Here is a 27,604-nt window from a genome sequence, read left to right as displayed (position 1 = left end):
AAACTGACTCACACATTTTTGATTCATTGATTTAGCCAGATCAATGCTTTAGGGGAAAACCGGCACAGCTTAGAATTTGAGCTTAGTGATGTATCTCCAATAAAATTGGAAGGCTTTTATGATTATATTACTTAAAATACATATCATAAATATTATATAATTATAATTAAATAACACTATAAACTTCAAGAACGGTAACAAGAGTACTTATCACCAAAGATGTGAAAGGCAAAATAGAAAAAAACAGAAATTCCTAAAAACGGTACTCACATTGCAACATGCGTACATGGATCTGCTCTTTCTGTAACCTACAAGTATTTTTTGCACTGGAGACACAGCTGCACACATCATCATCACTGCCAGAGCATCCAGAATGTTATGGAAATGAAGCATGGAAATGTGTATCGCACAACTTTTTCCATAATATCAGCACAAAATGCACTAGAGACAGCGCTTTTTTCTATGAAAAAAAAAAAGAAGACAAAGAAAAAAAAAACAGCAGAAAAGACTGTAAACACGCCCCAGTTTGCCCCTTTCCAAAATTGCACGATTAGGTCAGAGAGAGTGGGCAGCGGAGTGTCTGCTCCTCGGCTGGAGTGGTGTCGAAATGATTCAGTTTACACTGGCTAGCGCACTCTGGCACAATCCCTCATATCTTATTTTAGCAGGTGCTCCCGGGCTGGAGCATGGGACCCTGCTTTGTATATCCCTGCAAGGCAGAGTGTTTGCTGCATGATGGAGGGAGGAGGATGCTCAGGGCCAGCGAGGCTCATCCTTTCCCAGGGGAGAGGAGTGAATAGCAGGCTATACTGCTGCCCAGGCCTGCCTGGCTTCCCCAGGGAAAACATCCAGAGGGGTATAGACGTAGTGGAGGAGAGGCGCGCAGAGCTATTTATAGAGCAGGTAAAGAGGAGAGGTGAGGAAAGAATGAGAGGGGGGAGTGAGAAAGAGGAGGGGAGTTGAAAACAACAAGAGGAGAAACAGAAGAGTCTGAAAGCAGGTGACAGTGTGATTTCTGTCGCCCGATAGCATCCACAGAGATCTGGGTTGACGTCGTCTGCTACACCTGCTGAACAGAGCAGAGCCCCTGACTCAGAGCGTGGCCTGCTGGTGCAAAAGCTAACAAAGTATGCCTGAACTTATTGATTTATAGTAGAGAGAGTTCATGCAGAGGTTAGCTGAAAGGGAGGGAGGGAGAGCAGAGAGACTGTCAAGACGACAGTGATATTTTATCAATACAGACTCGACTTACAGCCCAGAGATCCTTGTGATGTTTCAATCCAGGCGCTGTTCTGGCTCTGCCTTCCTCTTTAATAAATAAAATTGCGTTTATTTTTTATTTATTTCCCCACACTGTGGATGTTCCACCCATAGGCCCCGGCGCTGTCAGCTCATTCCAGCCCCTGTGCAGCATGTATGTCTCTATTTCACACTGTTGCTCTTTAATCATTTTCATCATTTCAGTGAGCTGACATTCTACATAAAGAGCTCTTATCAGCCCTGGTTTATGCTTAATGATGAATGGTGATAATTACTGTCAGTCAGTGCGTCGAGCACGCCATGGCCACATCGCTATTTCGGCTCTGAAGCGTGTGTGTGCTTAAAGAGAGAGAAGACTCCACAATATCCAAAGCTCGACAGCAAAGTAAAGTGGGCCACACTTTCCACCATTCGTGGTCGTGACTCCACTCCATGAAAAACCTCAAGCAACACATAAAAATAAGAGGTGCACCTGTTCACCTGTCAACTAGAGCAGTGGTTCCTAACCTTTGTGGCAGTTACTGAACCTCCACTATATTCACTTCTATGACTTTACGGAGGTGATTACAGACTATTTGTGCAGTAGTTATTAAGTAATTAGCCACCGGATGAAATGCTCCTAATACTGATTCTACAAGCTTGTTAACACGAGTGCAGATAAAAACATTGAGCGTTTGAAAGAACATCATATTTGTCAGTAGAGGCTGGCGTAATGTGTGTTGTGGCACACATTACGCGGGTGATTGAGCTTGACCACACCTAGAAAGTATATGGAGCAGTATAGGTAATCATTTATGTTCGGCAGGTTCCACCAGAGGTTTTATTTCTTTTTTTACATTTTTGAGAGTTTAGGAGAATGCCGCCACGCTGTTTTGCTGTTAAGCTTCACAAACTTTGAGGACAGCGAAATTGTACAACACATAATGAATAAAAATAAATGTAATTGAAAAAGGATTTTTTGCAATTTAGGTAAATGGCTAAGGAATAATAAACTAGTCAACCGTTTGAACTGGAAATAGACACTTTTTTGGTTTTAATGAATGAACAACGGTGAATATCACATACAGTGTAAAAGCTATAACAGCTAGAATAATGACAACATCAGCGTTTAGACTGTTTGCATACAAAACTCGCTTTCACTGTGCTCAGCCACCTCGCATAAAATCTCCCAGGAAAATTAAGGCTGGCTGTCTATTCAGTCAGGCTGGCAGCCGGGCATCATTCAATCTGCTTTTACTTCATAAACCAAATGAATAAATAAACTTGTTTTGCTCTGTGATGTTAGTAGTTGCTACTATGAGGAAAACAGAAATGATCCAGTTGTCTTTGCCACAATGGTGCCATAATGAAACCATAAAATATTAGCTGACTATACATAAGCGAGTGTTCACCTGCATGTGTATGACTTCATTTCTTACATGTCCCTGTGTGTGCGTGTGTGTGTGTGTGTGTGTGTGCAGCCCGGTCAGGATAAAGTCCTGATGCTGTCCGCCTGAGTGAGCACCGTCATGCAGCCACCAGCTGTCCATGCAGTGACAACACAACACGACGCAGTGTTATAAGCAATGACTAAAATAAGGCAGTCTGAAGATAAAAACAAAAAACGGAGGTGCTTGGCTCATTCGAAAGCACACGTTTAAACACACCAACGCGATGACGCGCTGCTGTATCAGTGTGTTTGTTTTCCCCACGGGATGACCTGACACAGAGTGGAGAAGTTGCAGTGCAGAGCTAACCCGAGCTTTTCCTTCAATCGCAACTGAGCAAAGTCCCCAGCCACGATGGGATACACGGGCTTTGTTGTGAATCTAGTTTCAGTGCGAGTAGATGAATGAATCTAAAAGGGCTGTGTGTGAACAGAAGACAGAAGGCGGCGAAGAACAGAGAGCAGAATAAACAAGAGGCGGATTCCCTGCTTTGGCTCCGTTTGTGGGTTAGCCGCTACTGAATCGTTGTATTAAACATCAGTGGAAAGGCTGTCTGTAAGATCTTCAACTTGTCTGTGCGATTTTAGTCTCCTTGCTCGTTTTCCGCTTGACTATTGCAGTCTGGGTGATAATTATTTATTGCATATCATTTGCCAAGTTATTTTCTGTATGTAATGTATCTTCTACTTCGTGCTTGGACTGTAACAGAACAGAGATTTAAAAAAGAATAGATAGCGTAAAAAAAACCTATGTTTACAAATAGCAATAGATAAAAACTAATTACTCAGCGGTGGAACATTGTGTTGAAGTAGAAGACTGTGCTTCAAAAGAAAATGTACATGTTCTCCCTCCTAAACATCCAACTCTTTATAACCTTTCTGAGCTCTTAGCATGCACATCTATGGGCAGTGTGTCCCGATTCTTGTTGGGACAGAAGGGTAGGGTGAAGTGTTCAGGCTACATGGCATTTCAGAGTTAAAGGGGTTATTTAGAGGCAAACTTCAAAACTCATGACCCACGGAAAATGTTTAAATGTATTATAGCAACACATAAATCAACCACCACCACGGGCTGCTCATGTTAGCTATAAAAGCCCTGCTAATGGACGGGTAATGACGCACTGTTCTTTTTTATGTGATGACACGATTGATGGAGAGAAGTTGCGAACAAACTGTGAGAATCCATGCTTTTCCATCTTTATCAGATAAATGGCAAACGGCATTGTAATAATACCAGGATTGCCAGAGTAACGCAAGAGGAATCATCACAGCTGAAGACGGCGTGTTTGAAATGTCCAGTCACGCGTGTTCACCTAAACACCATCGGCAGCAACTGATGCAGTACGAGGGTCTTGAAGGGCCGTCCCACTTCATGGAGGGAGATTCCAACCACTGCTCCTTGTAACTATCTGCTGAGGGGCAAGGGGGCAATCGAAAAGGAGGGGTAGGGGTAAAACTGGAAATTGAGCCATTGAGACACTGGACGACTAAAGGATCCAGTGGTGCTCTTCATGTCTTGCCCTGTGCTCTGGATGTGTCTAAGGGTAATGATGAATTTGCTGTAAAGTGGTGATGGTACACTGTAAAAGTCAGAAGGTCAGGACGGGCAGAGGTTCTTTTTAGGCCTCATTTACCACACAAACAGTCCTGTCCTCCAAACAAGGGGAGCGCGTTTTTTTTTTACCCCCTTTACACTAAATGCTGCAGTTACTCGAGCAGGAGGTAACTCACAGGCTAGGCGCTGATGCAAGACGTTGAAATAGACTTTTACAAACCTTTTTGCCAAAACACCCGTCGTTTGAGTTATTCACTTTCTCCTCGTCGCTCCTTTTCTCTTTCCCCCCAATATATGAGTAAAAGTCAGACATTATAAACTCTTCCATTCCCTTTAGTCTGGTGCTTCACAAACTGAATACCAGGCATTAATATCGTCCCCACAGAGATAACTCGGTTAGATGGAGTGTGTTTGTGTGTGTGTGTGTGTGTGTGTGTGTGTGTGTGTGGGAGAGAGAGAGAGAGTGCGTTCACATGACTACATATGTGTGTGCCTGTGTGCCACTGCCTGGATTGCGTGTACACGTGCATCTGGATTTTCATCAGATGAGAAATGAGTTATCTGGCCCACCCCCCCCGTCCCTCGCCACATATTAATTACATCAGGCCTGTGATATATGGACAGATTACTGTGTGTAAAACACATTATTTCCTTATGGAAACAGGCCGCGTGAGAGATCCATCAGCCTGCATCACGCTCGGTTTGGGGCTCACTACATCATACATGAGCAGCGGGCTTACCTGCCGACATCCTCCTGCATGCTATCTCAATACAAGGCCGTCCTGCCGGAGGAATGACAAAAACAGCGCGTGATTAAAAGAACCTGACAAGCACCTCTTCTGATTGCTGTCTGTCAGAGTAGAAGCTCAGCCTCTTACTTACTCTTACTGTGTGCAGTTTGTTGGCCCACAGAAGTCTTTCATTTACTCACTCAGCCAACAGTGACTGCAAACTGAGCTCACAAGTATGCCATCAGGAATCATATATAACAACACATCCTTACACCTTACTGGCTGAATAGGTCGATTGCCAGTGACTCCCAAATTGGCACATATCACCATTCCCAAAGCAGCATACTGCCGGCAGACATACCGGACATTTGTTGTACGGTCACGGCTTGTTGGATTTAGATACCAGAACTACTTGGTTAGGTTTAAGAAAACATCATGGTTGGAGCTAAAATAACTGCATTATTTATTCTACCTCAGTGGACGTATGTTACTCACGTATGAATCCGGACACAAAACTTAAATATGTTAGAAAGTTACAACTACTAATGACCAGAAGCAGGAAACAACAAACATCTCCTGGTGAATCTGTCTACTTCTAGTCGTACTTTTGTAATAAACCCAGTTAAATGTTTTATCTTAAAAAGGTGCTGCACACATGAAAAAAAAAAGTGTCTAGCTGTTCAAACTCAAAATATGAAGAAAGAGTTCCATACTAGAAAAAAGAGCTTCATATTGTGGCCAGTTTGTTTGCAAAGGTTTAGTCCATGTTACCTGTGGCCATCACTGGCCACCCCTTTGTCTCCTCCACTGCATGGAAGACCACAACACCACTGTCCTCCATCAACTGTAAATGTAAATGGCATATAACCGCACGTTTTTCTGAAACCTCAATGTGGTACTTCTAATTTCCGAAACCTCACCAAAGCTTAACAGTAGAGGTGGTGGCCGATCAGGAAAATGACGGTGTCTTTTATGCATTTCGGACTAACAATGTCATCCTGTCAAAAGAGGAGTCAGAAAATGAGTAGTTGTGGAAAGCGATGAGAAACACCCCGTTGTCTAGTTTAAAGGACTTGATGAACTAGCACGCTATGCTCTCAGCTTGTTGCTGTTTGAGCCGCTGTGACTCAGAGGAAACACTCTTCACAAAGTGAGCTGAGCACAAACTCTGAGTTTGACCTTATTAGTTGGATGGTTTTGTGTTGCCGCAGCTATTGGAACAGGTTGGCAGGTTTGCCGGCGTTTATCAGAGCATATTAGACCTTCGCTGGGCTTCTATTAAACTTAATGAACATTTAAATCCTTTAATGGATTGAAGGGAATTGAGAGCGGCAAATTATCAGCCAGACGCTCTTCGCTGGTGTTGATAAAGACACCCGCCGATGGAAGTTGAAGAGACGCATTTGAGACAGCAGCCTCCCCCTCTTTCACTCCCTTCATCTCACTTTGTTCTCTCCCCGTGACCGTCTCGCACTCTCCTTCTCTCTCTCTCTCTCTGTCCGTGCATCCCTCTCTCGCGCAGCCTCCCTTTTGTTTCTAACACTTGCTGTGTTCCTCTGTCTGCCTGTAACTGACGAGAGGAGGCTGTTGCTGCAGCGCCAGATCTCCGTTATTCATCAGTCCCCATGAAGGGAACATCATAGAGATCTCTCTCCAGGAGGGATGTGCTAACACAACCACAACACCAGCCCATTACAGAGCTGTCAAGCGTTGCCTCTACAACCTTCACTGCCTGTCTCTCACTCTTTCGCTTTATCCTCAGCCATCCCAGTGAGGGATCTTCTACCCCACATGCTAGCAGAGCGGAGAAACATAAATTACCCAATGATACAGCTCCAATCACAGAGCATGGTAGAGCTGGCCCAGGGGCTGCTAACTCTGGCCAGCCCAGCATCAGGTCCTGCTAATGGGTGGAGAGGGCTCAAGAGAGGCCCCTGCTTTCTGAGGCCTCGTCTGCTCCTGGCCACAGCTCAGGAGGACTGGCAGAGCCCACTGTATTGATCTGGTAGCTCCTATATTCCTGTCGACAGCTGGCTAACAAGGCTGATGTCTCAATAAAGACCGGTGCCTTGGGGAGAAAAGGGGGGGAGCGGGCAGTCAGCCGACAGCAACCTGTTTTAAGACAGACTAGCAGACAGAGGGAGGGAGGGAGAGGTTCACGCCCTCTCTGGTTATTTAATGTGCTCCCACAACACTGCACATACAGGCTCGCCCCCTCTTTCAGGGTGGCACTGAAACTTTTACTACTGCGCTGAGAATGGGTCATGAGCCAAGGAAAACTACAATTTTCACAATTGCTGACATGACCAGCGGAGTGAATTTGGAGACAGTTTGCCTTTATTGCTTTTAACTCAACACAAAGAAGTGAACTGCAGTAACGTGCTGGTTGGGTGTGATTTATAAACCTCACAAATTAAAAATGCCGCAACTGTTTCAAGGTTGAATCATATGTGATTGTTATCAAGCTCCGTTTGCACAACCTCTTTTTTCCAAATTTCTTCCACACTGCCGCATATTCCTGTCTATCTATTATTGACCTGGAACTGATCCCTGTAAAGTGATTGAGCAAAACAAAGAAAAGATGGGAGTGTGTGTGTGTGTGTGTGTGTGTGTGTGTGTGTGTGTGTGTGTGAAGGAAGAGACTTTAGGATATAGTTTGTCCGCTCTGTCTAGTCAGGTGGTGGAGGCAGGCAGCTCAGTAGGTGTTAGGGGCTGACATTTGAGACACCGTGAAGAGAAACATCTTCCCTGCTGAAGCGTCCCTGAACAAGACGGAGATGTGCAGATTCAGTAGTTTCTGTCTCTGTAATCTGGTCTCCATGCAGCTATTAATCATGACAAGTTCTCATTTTCCATTTGTGCGATGTTACTAAACACGCGACAGGTAGTCTATTGACTGAGCAGAGATCAATACAAACAGCAGCGCCTGAGCCGGCCGCAGCACAGATCAAAATCAAAATCAAAATTTGTTTTGCTTTTTTATTGCACAAACAGAAAAACTGCTTTTATTAACAGAAAAACTGCGGCTCCCCCGCAGTGCGCCTCCTTTCAACTTTTCTCTCTTCATTTCCTATTTTCCCTGCGATTCCATTGCTTCTAAATTACACGTTCAAATCTTTAAGCAATGAAGGAAAAAAGAAAAGTCCCCATTCCTATTCATTGGTCCTGGCCTCCCTGTGTCTCTTTCCCCCAATGGTCCGTCTGCAGCAGAGGTATGTGGTAATAATCATCCACCTACAGTTTGCTCATTAGCAGCAAGCCCTGCTCTCTGCATGGGGCTTTTCATGTTCCTCAGTGCTAACAACAACCTGAGGGAACGCTCTTTACCCTCGCTGGGAATGCGACAGTGTGAAACGGCGTGCAGGAGGTGAATCAGGAACCGGGGCCACAGACAGGAGGGGCCGCTCGCGGGAACCACCACTCAGTACACACAGATTCACAACGAAGGTGGATACAGCCAGGTTTGGTCTTCATTTCTTCTGTAATGTGTTTGACCGACAATGATCTTTCTGACGGCTGATTATCATCCAAATAAGCAGTTTTTTGGGGGCCAATAACTTTAATGTGGCCGTTTTCATTCCTCAAAATAACATAGATTCATTGTTCGTACTCAGAATAGTTTCCTTGAAAACATTTTTTCTGCACCAGAGAGCTCCCGCTCAAATGCTTTTGGAGTTTGTTCCCCTCTCAGACTTCACAGGATTCAAGTTTTGGTTCTAGGATGTGTGTGATGTTTGTCGAGTCATTGCTGGCAGACAGGCAAAGCGACTGAAGCAAAACTTTGAATGTAGGAGTCTCAATTTTCCTGTTGTGTCGCAGCAACAATACATACGGAGACCTTAACTGTTAAGAATAAATAAATAAATAAATGGATTAGCACATAATTAAATAAACAATCACGCAAATATATGATGACAATATATTGATTGTATACTAGTGGCAGTATGGAAACCCAAAGTGTTCAAAATGAAATAAATAATTAGGACGTTACGTAAAGAAAAAAAAATCAGATGCAGTTTGACATAAAAACTGGAATAAAATTAAAAAAAGTAATTCATATTTCATCAAGAACCAACTAAAAATGTAAAACTGTATTTAATTATTTCACAATTTCATGGTCACATTTAAAAAAAAAAAATCTTTGTATTTATTCATGTGATTATTGGCAAAATGACTGACTTAGTTTTGAGCACACTGAATCTCCACACTAAAAAGGATAATGATTACATAAAAGTATTCACACTTAGCTTACCTAATAATGTTTTAAATAAAAAGTAAGCTAAAATACCGTTGTGATTATTATACATCGTCTCAGGTGCAAACTCAAATAAAAAAAAATCTGAATACTATACTGTATATTTTTCGCAGTTCCTTTGAATGTATTTAAGCCTTTTTGATTGTTTTAACAGAGAGAGTAACATTAAAAAATGTCAGAGAGAAGAAGTGAAATGTGGACAATGTGTGTGAAAGGTTGCCTGTGGTATTACAGTTTTCTCAATATTGCAGTTTTTTTTCTTCTTTTTTTTTATCAGAAAACCCATACATCTTCCTATTTGGTCTTTTTTAAAAAAACATATATACTTAAGAATTGCATGTTCGTGTATGGATTGAGGACTACACGCATAGTACACAATACATGTTATTAGTATGCATCTTTAAGTGCTTAGTTTCAGTTTTTGTCTTTTTACTTTCCTAAAAAGAGTTTTGTGATTTTAACTTATTTCAACTTTTACACAACAGTACACACGATGATCTCTGCTACAAACTTACATATGGTCATTAGGAGCTAAAGGTCCTTTGGAATGAAATATAAAATGTGACCTCCCTGCTGGTCTGCCCCTGTTCCAGCCGCCTCTCTCTTTTTTTTCAGTTTCTGCATAAAAAAGCAGCAATCTGATTCAATAATAATTACTGTGTCTCTCGGGTACACAATGGATTCACTGCAAGGTTCAATATTTCCCGAGCTCTATTGAAGAAATATGCAAACACGTTATGAGATGTCAAAATATTAAGACTGGCTCTCCCTTTGTCTCACTCCTCACACCATACATTCACACACTGCAGTCCAATACAAATAAATAAAAAAGACAGGGTTTGAGGGACACTTGAGTTATGATGTGGATACATGAATGAGTAATGGTGGTCGAGGGTCTTGTCACCACATTTGAATCTGCACAAGATGAATCTGACTGCGAACATGAACAATGAACAAAAACAAAATGGCTGGCCATGGCTTCTCGTGGATCAAATATACGCACATAACTCAGCTGCGGCATCTGTCTTTTGTGAGTGCTCCTGAGTGTTATGTCTGTAGCAGTGTGTGTGTGTGTGTCAAGTGGAGCTGTACATGCTTGTGTGAGCAGTTACCTGTTCTCCCATCAATTTAATTTCCAGCTCTTCATTCATTCCAAAGGCTATCTTTCCCGTGTACATGTCATATTTGTAATTGCCCTCGAGTCGGACTGCAGCCAAACCAAGTCCAAGAAGAGAAATTTAATTTCCGTCACGATCATTTTTAAACGCAATCAGATAGCGTTAGGACATCAACTATTTGCTTGGGCTTAATTACAATTTTTGCCCCTAATCACATCCAAACTAGAATGAAAGCAGGGGTTACTTTTTTTGCAGAATGTTGAAAAATTGATTTGTTTGTCTTCGGTTTATTTAGATTAATTAGTGTGCAGGATAAGAGCAAAATCTCATTTTGAGAAACGTTACATTCACAAGTCTCTGGTTACTTTCTTTATTCACGGAGTGGGAGCGTCTCTCCAGGAGGAACCGGCGTGAATAGAAATCGGTTGATTCATTCACATTGATTAAAATGTTAAATGACTAAATGGGGCTATAGAACTTTATTCTGAAGTTTTCAGACTGCACAGTTTTCATTTCATGAAAAGACCTTTTGGAGGAGGAAATCATTCAGTCTTTTCTCACAACTTTCCAACACACAGTTTAAAGCCTGCAGGTGTGTAGTGCAATCCCTCGATCTGAAAAAATACACATTGGATTGGTTAAACTTTATAAGAAGCATTATCAATAAAGGCTGGATTTATAGTTGATTAAACTTTAGTTAATAATTATGTAACTGTTAACAAACAATACCTTTGCAATTACTTCATAAATGGTTTAAAAAACATGTCCAGTGAATTAACTATTAACTAAAGTATAATTAACTATACATTCACCATTTATTAATTATGGTCATTGTGAAGAGTTACCAATGTATAATATGATCCCTGGACAAAATCAGCATGAACTATATCAAGTAATACAATTATATTAAGTGCGAGGAAAGAAAGCGTTGACTTTCCGTACGGAGCTGTGACACCTGGATACGGACTCTTCGGATATGCTCGGTACCCGAATGGTTAAACTCAGTTAGCGTACATTACGGGGCAGAAATTAATTGTGTATTATTACACTTTATCCACGTAATCAGACTGAATCGCTGATCTGCAAAGGGCAGCAATCATCACAGGAGAAGTCGAATACATTTGAATATCATAGACACAAGAGGGGGAAGGGGGAGGACACTTGACATGGACGTCAATAAGTAAAATAACGGCCTAAACAGGAGCAGCGGGGAGGACAGGAAAATGAAACCCGACATGTAAGTAACACGGGGTGTTAATGGTGGGCTTGTGACAGAGGCGGAGAACATGACAACATCTCATCTGGATCGACCAGCCGCCTGTCTGTCTGCACGCCGCCCTCGTCCACTGCTCCGCCTGACCTGAGTCGGCCCGACTCTCCCATCCCGACTTCACACAGCTTTATGCAGTGGCTGCCCTCGCCTCTCCCCTTCTGCGGTGATCCCACCTGAACCAAAGAACTGATCTCTCACTTTTTTCCCCTCCACTATCTCGTCCTCCTCTTCTCCAGCTGCAGTTTTTTCCCCTGCGGTGGCAAGCTGAATGTTGCCGACGGGGGCCGCGGAGGCCCTAACAGTGGAATCACGGCTGTCACTGAGCCTCCTGAGACCAGACCTATGTCAAGGACCCTGTCACACACATACATGCACAGATCCAGACACACACACAGATAAAGGCACCAGGAGACTTTGTGGTGTACGTGCGGCATTAGTTGAACAAGTGACGACAACAGCTTTCCGTCTCATGGTAGAAACATGAAGGACAGGAGGATGGAAGTAAACAAACCCAGGCTGGGCTTAAGGGAGCAAAGTGTGCTGCGTGTGACAAGAACACACACACACACACACACACACACACACACACACACACACCGTTTAAGAAGCTCAAAAGGAAATTCGAGTGTGATTCATCAAGACGTTCGGCACAGATCACGCATAGGATGAAAACAGTGTATGCACACTCTCACACACACTTTCACGTCACTGCCTAACCCCACAGCACACACATGCGCTGTTACCGCAGCTGACACGCAAGCCGGGCAAATATGAGCAATGTCAGAAGGAGTTCACACACACACGCACACACGCACACACACACACACACACACACACACAGACATCTCCGAGATTACCTTCAGTTGTTGTGCAGAGCAAACTTTGATCTCATGCCCCGGGTTATAACACACACACACACACACACAAAATCTTAGTGTGTGTATACATTTGTTGATACGTGTGTGTGTGTCATCTGTGGGTCTCATTGGGTCCCTGTCACTGTTTTCTCCGGGGGCTCCACATGTACAAAGTTAATCCCTGCTGTCAGATAATATGCATTGTTTAACTCTGTCTATTCCACTGAGCTGACACACACATGCACACACTCTTACCTTCGTTGCTGTTAGTTCCCGCGGTGCCCACAGCCTGTAGTGATATAGTCCATAGCAGCATCGCAGCCAGCCCCGGATCTGAAGCCATGGTGTTCTCCCTCACACCCCGCCAGTCTCCCTCTGCCTCTCTCTCCCTCTCTCCTCTCTTACTCCCTCGTCCTCACTCTCCCTCTCTGCCACTCGCTGCCTCTCTCTCCTCTCCTCTCCTCCTTCTTCTTCTGTGTCCCAGGGTTGAAGCGAGAGCCGGCGCTGAGGAGAGTGTGTGTGTGTGTGAGGAGTGTGTGTGAGTGCGAGGGCTGCGAGCTCATTGGGTTGGAGTTGGAGGCTGCCTCTGTGGCTCGCTTCAGTCTGCCGGCTCCCTCACACACACACACACATACATACATACACTTTCGGCAGGCAGCCGGAGGGGGGGAGGGACAAGTGCGTCTGTCAAAGTCTCAGCAGCCAATTAGAGCGTGGGATCGGCTGGCGCCGCACACTAAATGCACTCTCCGTTGCCACACCCTCCTGTCCTACCTGCCTGGCCAACTCTCACTTTCTGTTTATCTCTCTGGGTCATGAGCTGGCACACCGCATCCCCCTCCCTCTGTTATTTACCCTCATTTGTCATTGGCTCGCATCCCCCGCCTCACACTCTCACCTACCCAGTGGCAAATATCTGACTGATGGGCTGAACTGAACACAGCAGCATGTCTGCGAGGCTCAAGGACAATGATCGGTTATCGATCTCCTGTATTGTAGTCATAAAGCTATTATCTACAGTATGTCCAAGTCCAGCAGAGTGTGTCCTCACGTATGTGTGTGTGTGTATGTTATTCAAGCACTATGATCATGCATTGATTCATGTGATGTTCGGGGACTTTGCCAATGTGCCAGATCACAGCACCTGTCCTGATCAATTTTTATTTTTTTTTTGTCTGGTCATGCCGCAACACCACACACACACAAACACACACAGCTGCAAAGTGACCTAAGCTGAGTTGAAGTGAAATCATTAGATGCCACAACAGTTTAAAAAGCTGATTTGTGGTCAGTGTGAACCTTAAACTGATAAAACTGTAAACTGTTGACAGATCAGTGTCGGCCCGGTCCAGCTGGAACCTGCTCTCCTGATGAAACTCAGTCGAAGGTGAGATTGTTTTCTCAGCTGCTGTTTTCAAGGTCAACGATGAACTTTGAAGCTCGACAATAATGTACCTTACAGTTATAGTGTTCATAATTATCAGCTCTATAACTACTTTCTACTTCTATTCTAGTACTTCTGCTGCGAATGATAAATAATAGTGTATTTGTATTTTGTAGTACGAGAACTGCTACTACTACGACTCCTCTGATGCTGTTATAATATTGTCCAAACTGATCATGTAATGTTTATTTTTACAACATGCCACTGCTACAACTTCTACCAGTACTGCTACTGAATCATACAAATGTTAATAATATGTTATTACAGTATCATTTCACATTGTGTACTTGGTTGTATGACTCCATGAACAACCAGTGCTATTTCAAATTATTTGTGATAATAATAATTTGTAATATAAATAATGCTAATAGTAATAATAATCATAATAATAATGATAATGATGATAATCAATGAGGAATTTGTTTTGTGATGTTGTAAATCATACAACTTGGTACTGCTATAACTTCAACTACCTGCAATTAATACAAATGCTACTACTACTACTCCTACAAATACTATTTATAATACCACTATTACAATGGAAAACAATATAACTACAATTACTGCTACAAACAATAATAATAATAATAATAATAATAAATATAATGCATATCTTATTAATGCCAATAAAACTAAGTCTACTATTTTTGTATTTTTTTCTAATACTTTTCTAGTACTTTTTCTAATATTCTATTATTATAATTATAATAACAAATATATAATGATAATAATAATAATAATAATAATAATAATAATAATAATAATAATAATAATAATTATTATTATTATATAATTGTCAAGGCTAGTTAGAACATTAATGCCAAAAGCATTTTATTTACAGTTTACTGCAGCTACTATGTACAAAATTATTAAAAACAATAACAATATAAACAAAATAGTATTATTATATTATGTATTTAGTTTAACTTGAGTTGGTATGAAAAGGTTTTAAAATAGCACTTAGAATTGTTTGAACCATTAAATATTTTGTTATGCCTTTGTGAATAACATGTGCCATCAGTGTGACTGCAGATACTCTTCCTTATGAGGATTTACAGTTTGTTTACCAACACACCCCTGTGCTCGGCAGCCAGCCGCTCTCACAGTTGTAGCTGTGGTCTAATGTGTACAGGGTGAGTGTGTCACTGCCCTGCTCAGAGGTCTGCCAGCACTGGTGTCGTGCTGAATTTCCAAACTCAACTGTATGGCCTGTAAGCCCCGGGACATGGCAGCACAACACTGTCACCGCTCGGCTGCCATCCCGACAGGGCTGCTGCTCCCGCTGAAGCATCGTTGTCGGGTGTGCTTGATTTGCCTCGCACGCACACACGCCAAGGAGAAAAGGACTTCTGCTCATCCTACACAATATTTAGGATGTAAGAAAGGAAAATCCCTGAATATTGAATGCGAGCTTACATGCAGCTGGCCTGCTAAGTGAACGAGATGGTGGGTTAGTTGAGTGTCCAGGCCAAACCGAGGCAGCCCTGCGCCTGCCAAACCCCCTCCTCCACCCTCCCCCCAGGCCTGGAGACACAGGGGTTTCTGTGTGAGTTTATAATGCTCCCTCCGCAGCATGTATAGGGGAGCCTTGTGCCTACGTGCAGTGTCTCGATAAAGCTTGGAGAAAGCAACACACACATAAACACACCAAAGTGAGTGTTACGCATCATTCTCAGACATATTCTCTGTAGCTGTTTTGTCCCTGATCTGCAGTGTGTGTTCATGTGTGAGGCTCCGTTGCTTTACCACTAGGCTGCACTGTCAGTCTGCCTGTCTAATAGGCTGCTCGCCTGTGAGGACAACAACACTGTCATCTTCACCCCGACGCTCCGATCTTTCAAGTGCAGAGGAGAAAACGCTCTCCGAACCCTTAAACACAACACAAAGAACCGCTGATTTCCATCAATGGCTCTGATGTAACCGTACGAACAGAAGGATGCCTTGAAAGGGGCAGCCTGACACACAAAAAAAAGTTCAAACAGAGAAATTAATCTATAGACATGCTTATAACTAGCATAATGTGAAGAATATTAGAAAAACAACAATTCATGTGAGGATGACATTCCATTAAGACGTACAGCCTGGAGCCACTTGCCATCAAATATCGACCCAAAAATGTTTGTTCTGTGTTTTTACACCCAAACATGATCTTCTGTATTGCACCGAACCGGAAAATAGATCCGTATCGCCAGAAAACTCACACTGGCTGCTGTCTCAGTCACCTTTCAGATGTCTGGTAATTGATTTTCTATGCAGAGACACATCAGCGAGACATCTCAGTTTAGGCTGCTGCGTAAAGTCTTCTCTCATTTCTGGCTACAGGGGGAGGTCGGACGATTTCCACGTGCACAATATAACGTCCAAGAGCGTGTGAATAATAGCAGTCTGAGACAAGGGTATTACAAGAATAATAATGTGACTCAGAATATGAATATGAATATAAATGTGAGCAGAAAGAAGAGTAATACTAACAGTGTAGGGTCATTTTGTCCTTTAGCCATAATTGAAGCAGTGTGAGGGAGAGAAACGTGTGATAGATGTGTTATTATATACACAAGCTCAACCTACACACACACACACACACACGCACACACACACACGCATAGGGGCAAGCTCATTAAAATGGCTCCCCATAGCTCCCTGCTCTCACAGTGAGTCTTTGGGAAGCCTTGTTGTTGTAAACTCATACAGTATATGCATTCGCCATAATGAGAAAATTTACTAACGACTTTATCGAAGCGGGAAGAAAGTGGGGAGTCCCCCTGCATGTGTGTGTGCGAGTGTGTGTGCGTAAAGCCCACCTCGTGATGAGAATCTGAATCTGAAAGTCCACCTGGGTTTACCTCGGGGGTCTGTGGGCAGCAGTTGGCATTAAAACCTTAAGATGTGTGTCTGCATATGTGTCTGTGTGTGTGTGTGTGTGTGTGTGTGTGTGGGTGTGTGGGTGTGTGTGAGCGAGCAGATGGTGGGGGTCAGTGCGTGCCTACTGTTGTGGGGCTTGTTGGTGTGTGTTGGCTAAATATAGCGCAGTAGTGACAGAGCTGCTCAGAGCACAGTCACTGACTCTGTCGCCACTCGCACCTTAATTCTTTGATCAGTTCGGCTCCGTTCATTTCACCTGAGTGCGATCGAGTCGCTTCAAAGCAAAGCAACCGAATTCATCTCAGGTGAGTTAATTTCCGACTGTAAACTAACTAGCCGCACAAAGACATGTAAAGATGTCATTTCATCCGACAATTGTTATCATCCGCGATTAAAACAAAAATAGCTTTCCCTCGGAAAAGTGTTTTCCCCTAACTTCTTTCTTTCGCTTTCTTTATTCATGTTGCGAATAAACGCACATCAAGCAGTGACCGGGCCTTTATTTATCCTCAGCTGCAAAGAGAACCAAGCTTTTATTCTGATAAGACAATCCTAAAATGTTCCCGATGTTCTGGGTTAATTTTTCGTCAGTTGTCTGTTCTCTGGTTTACTCCTTTGTGTATTTTTTGTTAACACAATCTCAATCCTTACCGCCTTTTTACTTTTCTTTATGTTAGCAGACTCCATTTCTAAACAAACATAGGCCACTGTTGCTGTCTGTGAGCGGTGGCATTGAGATGAGGCAGTCGAGAATGAGTGTTCTCATCCGGCTGCCATGACGGCGACTAGCAAGCATCTGCTAAGGTGAGTTGTTCAAAAACGTTCTTTTTAGTAAACTCTGTCTACAGAAACAATGTCCTCAATGCTCGTGTTCATGTGTGGAGACCCTGGTGATACTACGAGCAAAGTTTCATGTTGAGTCGAGCCTTCTTAGTGTTTTTAAAATAGCGATTTTGATGCTATCAACAAAGTGCCCGTAGCACTCCCATCGAAAATGAGTTTGACCCGAAAACAAAAGTACGGTAAATCTTAAAAGTGCCTCTTTCGTCGTAATTATGCTTCTACACAAAGGTTTGACTCATATACATTCACAAAGAAAAGCCTAGGTTGCATGTTGGCGAGAGTTTCGCTTTAATGAAATAGTCATTTTAACCCCAAACAAGGTGTTTTTTTAAAGGAGTCATCATCTGGTTTTTTACATATCCAGTCCCTCTTGGATCGCTTTGGATCAATTCTTAAAACTTATTAGAAAAAAAATTATTTAAAAAAATCAAACATAGAGCTTGTTCTGACACTTTTTCATACCGCGACTTTCTCACGCGAGATTATGCGTGAGGTTTTGACCGGTCCGGATGTGCAATGTATTAATATTTAATGAGGCGCGCGTTGATTGGCCGCAGGAAGGACAGAGCCGGAATGGGGGGCGAGCCTGCATGCACACAGACTCCACAACATAAACAGCCCCCTGTCATGGCGCACACACTAAATGACGAACCTTATGGAATTCAGGCAATTATGTACGAGCCGGAGTCGGAAACCGAACGGGAGAGTGAAGAGGCAGAGACGGTGGAAGAGACACGTTTACAGCAGGATGTCTCTGAATGGTAAATTCTTTTTTTTTTCCTTCTTACTTTTCACACTTGTGTTTTACATGTAAGACCTGAGTTTTAATGCTGGCGGTGACGATGTATGGCGTGAAAATGACAGAGAAATAAGCAGATTCGGCGTGCTGACTCAGAAAGTCTGGCTGAGGACGGCTGTGAGCCGATGCATGTGCAAGTAGCCTCCTGTGGTAACGTCACCACAGGAGCAGAGTCAAAATCTCGTGCTTTAGGAACGCGCACTACTGTGTGCTATTCCTGTTCGGAAAAAGAGCCAAAGCAAAAAAAATGAGCCACTTTCAAACTCCAGCTTTTCAGGCAAGTTTCAACAGAGGTCCAACACCAATATGCATGACTTGACGAGAGAAATTGCGATTTCCGGGTGATGACTCCTTTAATCTCGACTAACTACAGAATTAATTAATGTCCAGCTAACAGTGATGGGCGCTTCCAGGTAGAAAACTGCTGTTGATTTGCATTGTGGAGATGTGAAATTGGAAATCTTTTTATTTATGTTTTTCTCTGTAAACAATACGCTTAAAGATATATGAATAAATCACACTGATCTTTCCTATCTGACATTTCTGCTGAGCTTATTTCATAAACTGTGTTGCTCTAATAGAGTCTTTAACATCAACCCAGCGATGACATCTCGGACTACAGATATAGTTCGGAGATGTTTTTCGCCAGAGGAGTGTCTCAGTGCTTGACAACGCAGCTGCGACAGCAAGACATTAGTTTGTTTACCGGTGAGGAAACTACAGTGTAGCCATTGCTAGATAACTACAGAACATACATTTAGGAAATAACAAGGTCACAGTTATGCTGACAGGGATTTTAGTAACCCTGGTAGTCCGCTGGAAAACAAGAGATAAGGAGATTGGTCAGACCTGCAACTGAATGCCTGGTCTGGGCTGCTCTCCTGTGCCACAACGCCCTGGGTGCCCTGATTGTCCTGCTGTGCAACCAGACGGGGAGGGATTGTAATCGAACCTAACCCTGGCTATATTCTTTTTTTAATAACGTGAGAAGTATCATACCATGGACTATGTATTGTGATGATATCGTACCGTGAGTTCTTGGTATCATTACATCCCTCACCAGAGTTGTGATGGATTCACTCTTTTCTTCTGCTTTACAGTGTTTCATTTTGTGAAACTATAGTTGAAACTCGTTTAAATCCTCCCCTGGCTCACCAGCCATAATCCCTACCTTATCTGGCAGAATTTTAATGTGAAAGGTCTGCATGAAGGGTTGAACTTCATTGATGTAACTTAACAGCGACCAAAAGAATGGCAAAGCAGAGATTTGAATTAGTTGAGGAGTGAAAAGACAAACTCACAGTATTTGAGTCATACTGAACGAAAGGAGGCAAACCTTATTTCAGCACAAGAGTTTCTAAGTCTAGTTGAGATGGATTCTCTGTCGACTACATCCCTGCATGAACAGCTCGGTGTTTGCCATCACAAAGTCAGCAAGCCGAATCCACTAAGATTTTCATCTAATCTTCCTCTCATCTGGATGGCTTGTTTGATCAGACTCTACTACCCCAGCGTCCACTCCAATGTCCTCACACATTCAGCATCTTTGAGATACTCATTTCCAACCCTCCTCCTCTCCCCCTCTCCGGCTACAGCGACAGACAAACACTGAGAATCTGAAACTATTCAGATTTCCTGCGAAGACCTTTTTTTTTTTTTACATCTCCTCATATGTTTTGCTTGTCATCCCCCAATTCTCTGCTCCCCGTCCAACAAGGAGGTCAGCGAACTCTTATCAGGGTGCTGCAGCTTACACAGCTCAGGGTCAGAGGTGCTGCACCTTACAGGTAGCCTCACGGAGACGAGCTTTGTGACTAAGCTCCAGTCGTGACAGGTTGCAAAGTATGAGGGTAAAATATACGCTGACTGATAGGGCTGCATGCACAAATAGCTCCGTCAGATCGCAGGTGGTGGATGGTAATAATTATTAAACATTTTTGGAGATAGAGTATTTGATGTTGCCAAAATCCGGTGTAAGCATTTTAAAGCAATGTCAAGGGATGAAGACAAAAGTATGACACTTTACAGCACCTGTCATCAGGCTGCTGATGTACGTGAATGCAGATACTGTCACTGTGCTTATGAAGTGGGCCCCTCTTGTCATATGTTTGAAGCCCCTGGCATCTCCAGACTCAGCATAATTTAATGACACAACTCTCTTCACAGGCATGTTACAATCCATTGTTTGCAACATAGAAAACTGCACCTAATTAAAGAAGACCGACGATGACTTCCCGGGGCCCCTCGACACAGACACCTGGAAGGACCCCCTGGCCACACGTGCCCATGTACACACATATGCAAATGCACATATGCCGTGCTGTCTCCTACATCATCTCCCAGACGAAATGCTGTGTCCAAACATATTTATTCAACTGCAAATGTTGATAAATATGGAGGCCATAACAGCCAACGTAACATCTGAAAATGCTGTTATAAACACTGGACATATGGACCATGCACTGACCATACGCATCAACAGCACACGTGTTAACACAGCCGCCTACACTGCAGTCACTCGCTGTAACAACACAACTGTGTCTGTGTAGCATGTCTGTGTCATGTCTTTAAATGTGTTTACTAGACTTATTTCCAAACGTACCACGGAGTCAAATGTTGCTCATTTTATTTTCCATTTTTTTCCCCTTTTGCTCCTGTCACAGAGCATAATGAAGGGGAGGCATACAACTTTTATTTTTTTTTTTTCTAATTTTTCTGCTGCCAACTTGCACATGGACTTGTGTCCGTTACTATCAGGGGTGTGCATACACAGGCGCCTTCTGCAAGTGTGCACTAGAAAACACGATGGAGCAAGAAGAGTATGGAGCTAGAACAGTGACGGTGAATTATGGCATTGAAAATAAAATTGATCGCATAACCTAGACTGATAAAAGACCCATTGGCAGGCAATTGTATTTTAGTTTGTTGTTGTATTGGCACTGAAACAAATATCTGACACAGAGAAGTTACCACAAAAGATGAAATGCACACGTTAAAAATGATTTTTGATATTTGGGGGGATTTTTAAGTGTTTTTTTTTTTCTTTTTTTAACAATGACAGTATATTTCGGTGTCACTTGTTTTCAGATTTAACTTTCCGTCACCATCTTGGCATTGACCCTAGCATACAGCAATGGCTTTGACGAGTTCACCTGAAACTTCCAAACAGCAAGTATGTTGAGTCTGTTTATCTCAGACATTAGCTGACATTAGAAAATGTCAATTAACAATGAATTTTAGTCCGGCTCCATTCTTTGTGAGAGTTTCAGGTGAAGTCGTGGAAGCGGCGTGCTAGGTGTGTGCTCCTGTCAGACCTGTTCGGGCTACATAACTGCAAATCTCTTTCAGAAAAGTTTTCTTAATCGATATGCGCAGGGTTGGGAGGGTTACTTTAAAAATGTAGTCCGATACAGTTACTAATTACCTGTTAAAAAATGTAGTCAGTAACGTAATCCAAGTACCACAATATTAAAGTAATGTAACTTGATTACTTTAAGTTACTTTTGGATTACCTCAATGCACATGCAAATAAAGACTTCCTCTAAGGAACACATAAAGCAAATTAAATATTTAATTAATTGTAGGGTATGTTAGATTTATTCAGTTTTATTCATTGGCTACTAACTATTCAGCTGTATTCAAGAATTACATGACATATTACAATAATAATAATAATAATAATAATGGTAACAGTTATTATTAGTGTTATTGTAACTACTAGGCCTATTTCTTGTAATAGCAGTAGTAAAACACCCCCACATATAGGATGTGTGGCACTTATTTGTCCCCCAAAATTACCCATACAATTTCCTAATATAATCATGCTATTTTAATACCTTGTTGTGATCTAAAGTGTTAGTGACCCATTTCAGTCACTGCAGGTGTTTCAGGCAATTTTGTAGCGTACAAGCCTCATAAGGTGGCAGTAGCTACATCTCAAGTGCCTATGGGGCCCTCGAAAGTCAACAAGATTTCCACGATGAAGTCCGTGCAAATGTTTCACAATAAAAGCCTACTAAGCTATTTATGCTGGAGGACTTTAAATTTGAGAAGGACACAGGAAGTGTTGAGTTTGTATTAACAATGTAATGTCTTCATTTGAACAGGGCAAACGGGAGCGAACCAAAACGAGACTTCAAAACTACCAAAAAACCTAAACACGTACCATCCCGGTCACCAGCAGCACCACCCACAGACCCAGTAGTAGTACCTAGTAGCAGCAGCAGCAGTAGTAGCAGTAATAACAATCACAGCCCGAGCCTGGTTAACAGGCTAACTAATGTTAACTTTAGCTAACAGAATTTTTGTGTAGCTAGCTAACGTTCGCAGTTTCGCTTACCATTAAATGTTTTTTAAATTAGATGTGGAGTCCTTGGACGATGGCAGTGTGTGCACAGCTGGGAGGCATAGCTTGCACTGTACAGTGATGTTGTTCCCTCTTACTTCTTTAGAAACAAAGTAATGGCGAAATTTCCACGCAGTGAAAGCATTTTTTTCTCTAGCGCTCGAGTCCATAATGAGCCGCCTGGCTTCACTTGAGAGCAGAGCGTCGTTGTGACTGACTTGTCTGAAGTGTAGTAATGTGTGCACGCTTGCATACGGCATTGCCGCATTGGCAAGTGTTAGATTCATTCATTCACATTTATTCATAATTTATTATCATATATTTTAATTGTAATCCAACTAATAATCCCAATTTTTTTCCAAATGTATCTGTAATCTGATTACGTCTTTTTTTTCTGTAACTGTAACGGAATACAGTTACTGTTTTTTTGTATCCTAATTACGTAACGCCGTTACATGTAGTCCGTTACTCCCCAAGCCTGGATATGCGTATATGCTAATCACACTCACCTTGCCCATCCGTCAAACCCCTCCTCTCCACATCAGAGCAGTGACAGAATGTTCAAACTGAGAGTCAGTCACACTGAAAAAATACTGACATTTGAAAAAAAATCCTGTTCCTGAAAAAAGACAGATGTGAAGATCAGAAGATTGTAAATAAAAAAATCAAAATGAACATGTTTTCAATGCCATTGTTTCCTTTGTCAGCACTAGTTTTGTTGTCGATGACAAATTTCATTCCCAGTGCCAAAATTCACTATCACTGTTCTGGCTCGATAGAAGAGATGCTACTCTGTTTTGTTTGGCTGAACACCGTGAGAACGTTTTTTAAAAAGACAACAGTGTGTGCCTGTGATCCCAGATGAGACAGGGCATGAAAAAAAACACCCAGTTTGCTTTTCTAGCAGTTGGTGTGCTTGTGGTGCCGACAGTCCAAGATGTCCCAAGACGTCCGACAGATAAGTTGTATCCGCCACAGACAGTTTTGCTCCTGCCATGTTTTTGTGCCTCATTGAAGCTACCCCCACGCATGATGTTGCCCACATGAGCATGCGCAGAAAGAATATATCCCAAACAGGGAGAAACAATTGGAATAGGGTTTAAATGGTTAATATTTTCCTTCATTGGAATGTCAAATGTTTACAGTGTTGGGGAAGCTACTTTGCAAGTGTAGCTTGTAAAACTACATGTAGTTCAGCCTGGCAGTAGTTTGAACAAACACAGCCCCTGGAGAAATGTAGTTTGTAAAACTACTGCTAAAAAAAGTAGCTTTAGCAACTACTTATACTCATTTAACTCAGCGTTAAATAAATCAACATATGGTGTATATGAAACATACGGAAGCGCATTGCATTCACTGGATAAAAAAAAAATCAGACACCTTATCTCGTAATTATGAGAAAAGATCTCGTAATTATGAGATCAGGATCTCGTAATTATGAGAAAAGATCTCGTAATTATGAGAAAAGATCTCGTAATTACGAGATCCGAATCTCGTAATTATGAGAAAAGATCTCGTAATTACGAGATCATACTTTTACAGTAAATACTCCTGGTAATAAACTGAAGGTATCACGAAGGTATCCGGATTTCAAAGTAAAGGACGACATGAGAAAAAACAACAACAACAAAACATTGTTTCCATAAGTAGTTCAAGATTTATAAACTGCTGGATTTAGCACTTCCTAGACTACTTGCATGCATAATATGAAGTACTTTTACTGTGTACTTTTCGAGTAATCCTGTGTCAAAATCCTTAACAGGGAAAAAGAATAAGGACATTTCGCCCAACTTTTATGTGTTATTAAAAAACTTATTTTCTATTAGTAGACCAAGATTCATATACTGCTGAACTAAGTACTCCCTATACTTGTGTAACTATAGTACTTCATGTACTTCTACTGTGTACTATTTAAGTAATCCTCTGTCAAAATCCTTATCCTCGTATGCTTCATGGGTCTGACTGAGACTGCAGTCTGACCCACACAGTCACCACCAGCCACTCATCAGAGCGGCTTCAGTACGATTACCGTAAATGTTATTCACAATCAACGACGCACCTTTCCTTATCTCATAATTACGAGATCTTTTCTCATAATTACGAGATCCTGATCTCGTAATTACGAGATCTTTTCTCGTAATTACGAGATCTTTTCTCATAATTACGAGATCTTTTCTCGTAATTACAAGATAAGGTGACTATTTTTTTTTTATCAAGTGAATGCAATGCGCTTCCGTAGAAACAAAATATAATAGCCTACAAAAAATTGTTTTATTTCTTAAAGAACAAAAGCTGACATTTTTGGCCAACATCACAGGAACGTCAGAGGCACAAACACGTGAACACTTAGGTCGTGTCTGTAGATGCATCTATATCCAACATGTACATGCTCAAATATGGCCGTGGTTAGGCTAGCGCGTTTGGGGGCGCATTGGGGGTTACAGGAGGGTTGTCCATGACGTGCTTGTGCCATATGAGCTCTGTCTTCCTTGGCACAAAGACCCACCCACTCTGTGAAGCATTTGAGTGCTGCCAGGGCAAGTCAATCAGAGGCAGCGTTGGCTTAGCATGTAATGACACGTTTCATGCCTTTTTTCAAAGAAAAATTAAATACAATTTTTATATATAGGTCTTTTTTTATATAAAAAAATTGGCCAAAATTGTAGTTTGTTAATTGAGTAGTGAAACTACAAAAATTGACCAAGAAAGTAGTTGAATTACTTGACACAGCACAAAATATGAATGTAGTTTAACTACCAGCAAGTTACAGCAAATTGTAGTTAAGCTATGTAGTTCAACTACATGTATTTTAAGTCTCCCCAACACTGGGTGTTTACTTGAGGCATTTTTTTTCTGATTTGGCATTTACTCTGATTGTTCGTGAAATATCATGGTCCGTGTAAACGCAGCTATTATGGAATAATTCGTATTGCTCAGTCATTTATCCAGTGAGGCAGTCAAAGATTGTACAAGCTCTGCACACACCTCAGAAGAGTAACAGCACGCCAAGCTAACGTAGCCTAACCCAGAGACAGTAACACCTGGCTATGACAAGCTACCAGCTAAACCTCTGTCATAATAGGCTTTTGATCAAAACTAGCGAGTTGACAACTTTGCAAACAAAGCTAATCGAAAGCAAAGCAACAACACATGACATAAATCTTAGCAAGCCAGCTAATATTACTTACTATTCAACAGTTAGTCTATACTATTGTCTCTGGCTCGGCCACTGTTTCTTTTCCTCCTCTTAGTCTCTCCATCTCTGTCATGAAGTCATTCTGGCTTTAGACCTGAACACCTCCCCCAGCTGCTGTTAGGGGCTTGCAATAAAAAAGTGTTTTTCAAACAAGAAACACCAATCCTGAATTGAAAGCTGTAATTAAAGCCCTCCTTCAGTATATTTTTTTTTCATATTGTCCTGAGTCCATGCCCGGCGATGTTGATGAGCCTGACTGTTTGTCGAATATCTTTTTGACAAATAACTTAATTTTGCAAACATTTCACAAAATGTAAGCTTCCATTAATATGGAACAATTACATATGACAAAAGCAGAATCTGGGAGTCAAGATATACCAGAATACAGGAAATCACAACTACCAAATTCAGAATTTTCTGGGAGTGGACCCCCTGACCCCCCTTCCCCTATTTGCACCCACTATCATACAAATAAGGTAGGTGGGGTCTTTATGCATCTGTGCCCAGGGGGACAGTAGTTCCTAATCCATCACTATAGTAAAACAATTTATAATGTAACATTATAGTGTGATATTTGTGTCAATAATTGTCAAGCACAGGTGACTCTGCGGCGGTGGGAGGGGGGCCCAGACCAAATTCTGCTTAGGGCCCCCAAAAGGCTTGGGCCAGCACTGACTATCCCTGCCAATATTCATGCTATCGCTAATCCATGCAATGTTGATCTTGCCAGACGGCAGACTGGCTGCAATAATAATGAGTTACATTTTACTGTTAACCACACCCCCATTCTCTGTTCGAGAAAGTACACTGACCATTAGACAGGAGGAATAATGATCTGAGTTAATGACAAGAACATTTTTTTTTTTAATTAAATTAAATTATGATCAGTGATTTGCTTGGTTGCACTACCATAATGTAATGTGATTGTGTGTATGCTACATTAAAAGTGACCTTAGTGGAAATTAGACCTCCACCAGGTTACACAGGAAACAGTAAATTGAGCTCCTAACAGACTATAGAGAAGACTATATGGAGATACTGAGCTGTCTCCTCCAACAAAGTGCCTCTTTTGTCTGTCAGAAGGCCTCTTACCAGCTCTCAGGACCATTAATGCTAATCATGATATTCTTCGTGGAGAGACGTAAAACTCTTCAAAGTTGCATCCTTGGAGCAAATCTTTTTTATGGGCGAATACTTCAACCTGACTGTGTAACCCAGCAACATCTGTAGGAGCATTCAGCATTTAATGAGCCTCCATTTGAGCTGAAACTTCTGCGGTCTTCTGCTGTTAATCTGGGATTCTCCCTTTGAACTGTGCTCCTGCCCAAGCAGCCAGGACCAAACACTCTCCTACTGTGAGCTGTCTAGCCAACCTTGACGCCCAGCTAAAGTACATCTACACAAAGCCGTGTCGTCTGAGGTGAAATCAGCTCTCTCGGAGAACAGACATCTCGTAGCCTGATTAGTATGTCATGCTTTGTGTAATGAGCGTTGATTATTCATTCTAATTTACCTGCATATGTTACTGATTGCTGCCTCACTGATTTTTTTCTTCCTTCAGCGCAATTTCACAAGCAGTCCACGGGTTTCGGTCTCTGCTGCTGCTGCTTCTGATGCCACCAAAGGTCGGGTCCTGCTGT

General features: G+C 42.1%; 1 protein-coding gene and 1 long non-coding RNA gene across 6 annotated transcripts in view; one reads left to right on the top strand and one right to left on the bottom strand.

Annotated features, from left to right (window-relative positions):
* Nucleotides 1-13,254, bottom strand: part of epha8 (eph receptor A8) — a 125,838-nt gene extending 112,584 nt beyond the window's left edge. For 3 of the 5 annotated variants that reach the window (XM_030420554.1, XM_030420550.1, XM_030420551.1), the window contains exon 1: nt 12,731-13,254. In XM_030420554.1, the coding sequence (XP_030276414.1) occupies nt 12,731-12,818 (88 nt within the window). In that variant the 5' untranslated portion in view covers nt 12,819-13,254. The remainder of the gene's footprint in view (nt 1-12,730) is intronic. The other 2 variants (XM_030420552.1, XM_030420553.1) reach the window with 1 other exon arrangement.
* Nucleotides 13,255-16,964: 3,710 nt separating this feature from the next.
* Nucleotides 16,965-20,828, top strand: LOC115582893 (uncharacterized). The gene is made up of 3 exons (XR_003984268.1): nt 16,965-17,086; nt 17,459-17,585; nt 20,590-20,828. It is a non-coding gene; the product is annotated as an uncharacterized LOC115582893 (long non-coding RNA).
* The last annotated feature ends 6,776 nt before the right edge of the window (nt 20,829-27,604 follow it).

This window comes from Sparus aurata, chromosome 6 (genome assembly GCF_900880675.1).
Source record: "Sparus aurata chromosome 6, fSpaAur1.1, whole genome shotgun sequence".
Taxonomy (NCBI): domain Eukaryota; kingdom Metazoa; phylum Chordata; class Actinopteri; order Spariformes; family Sparidae; genus Sparus; species Sparus aurata.
This window is presented reverse-complemented; position numbering and strand designations above follow the sequence as displayed.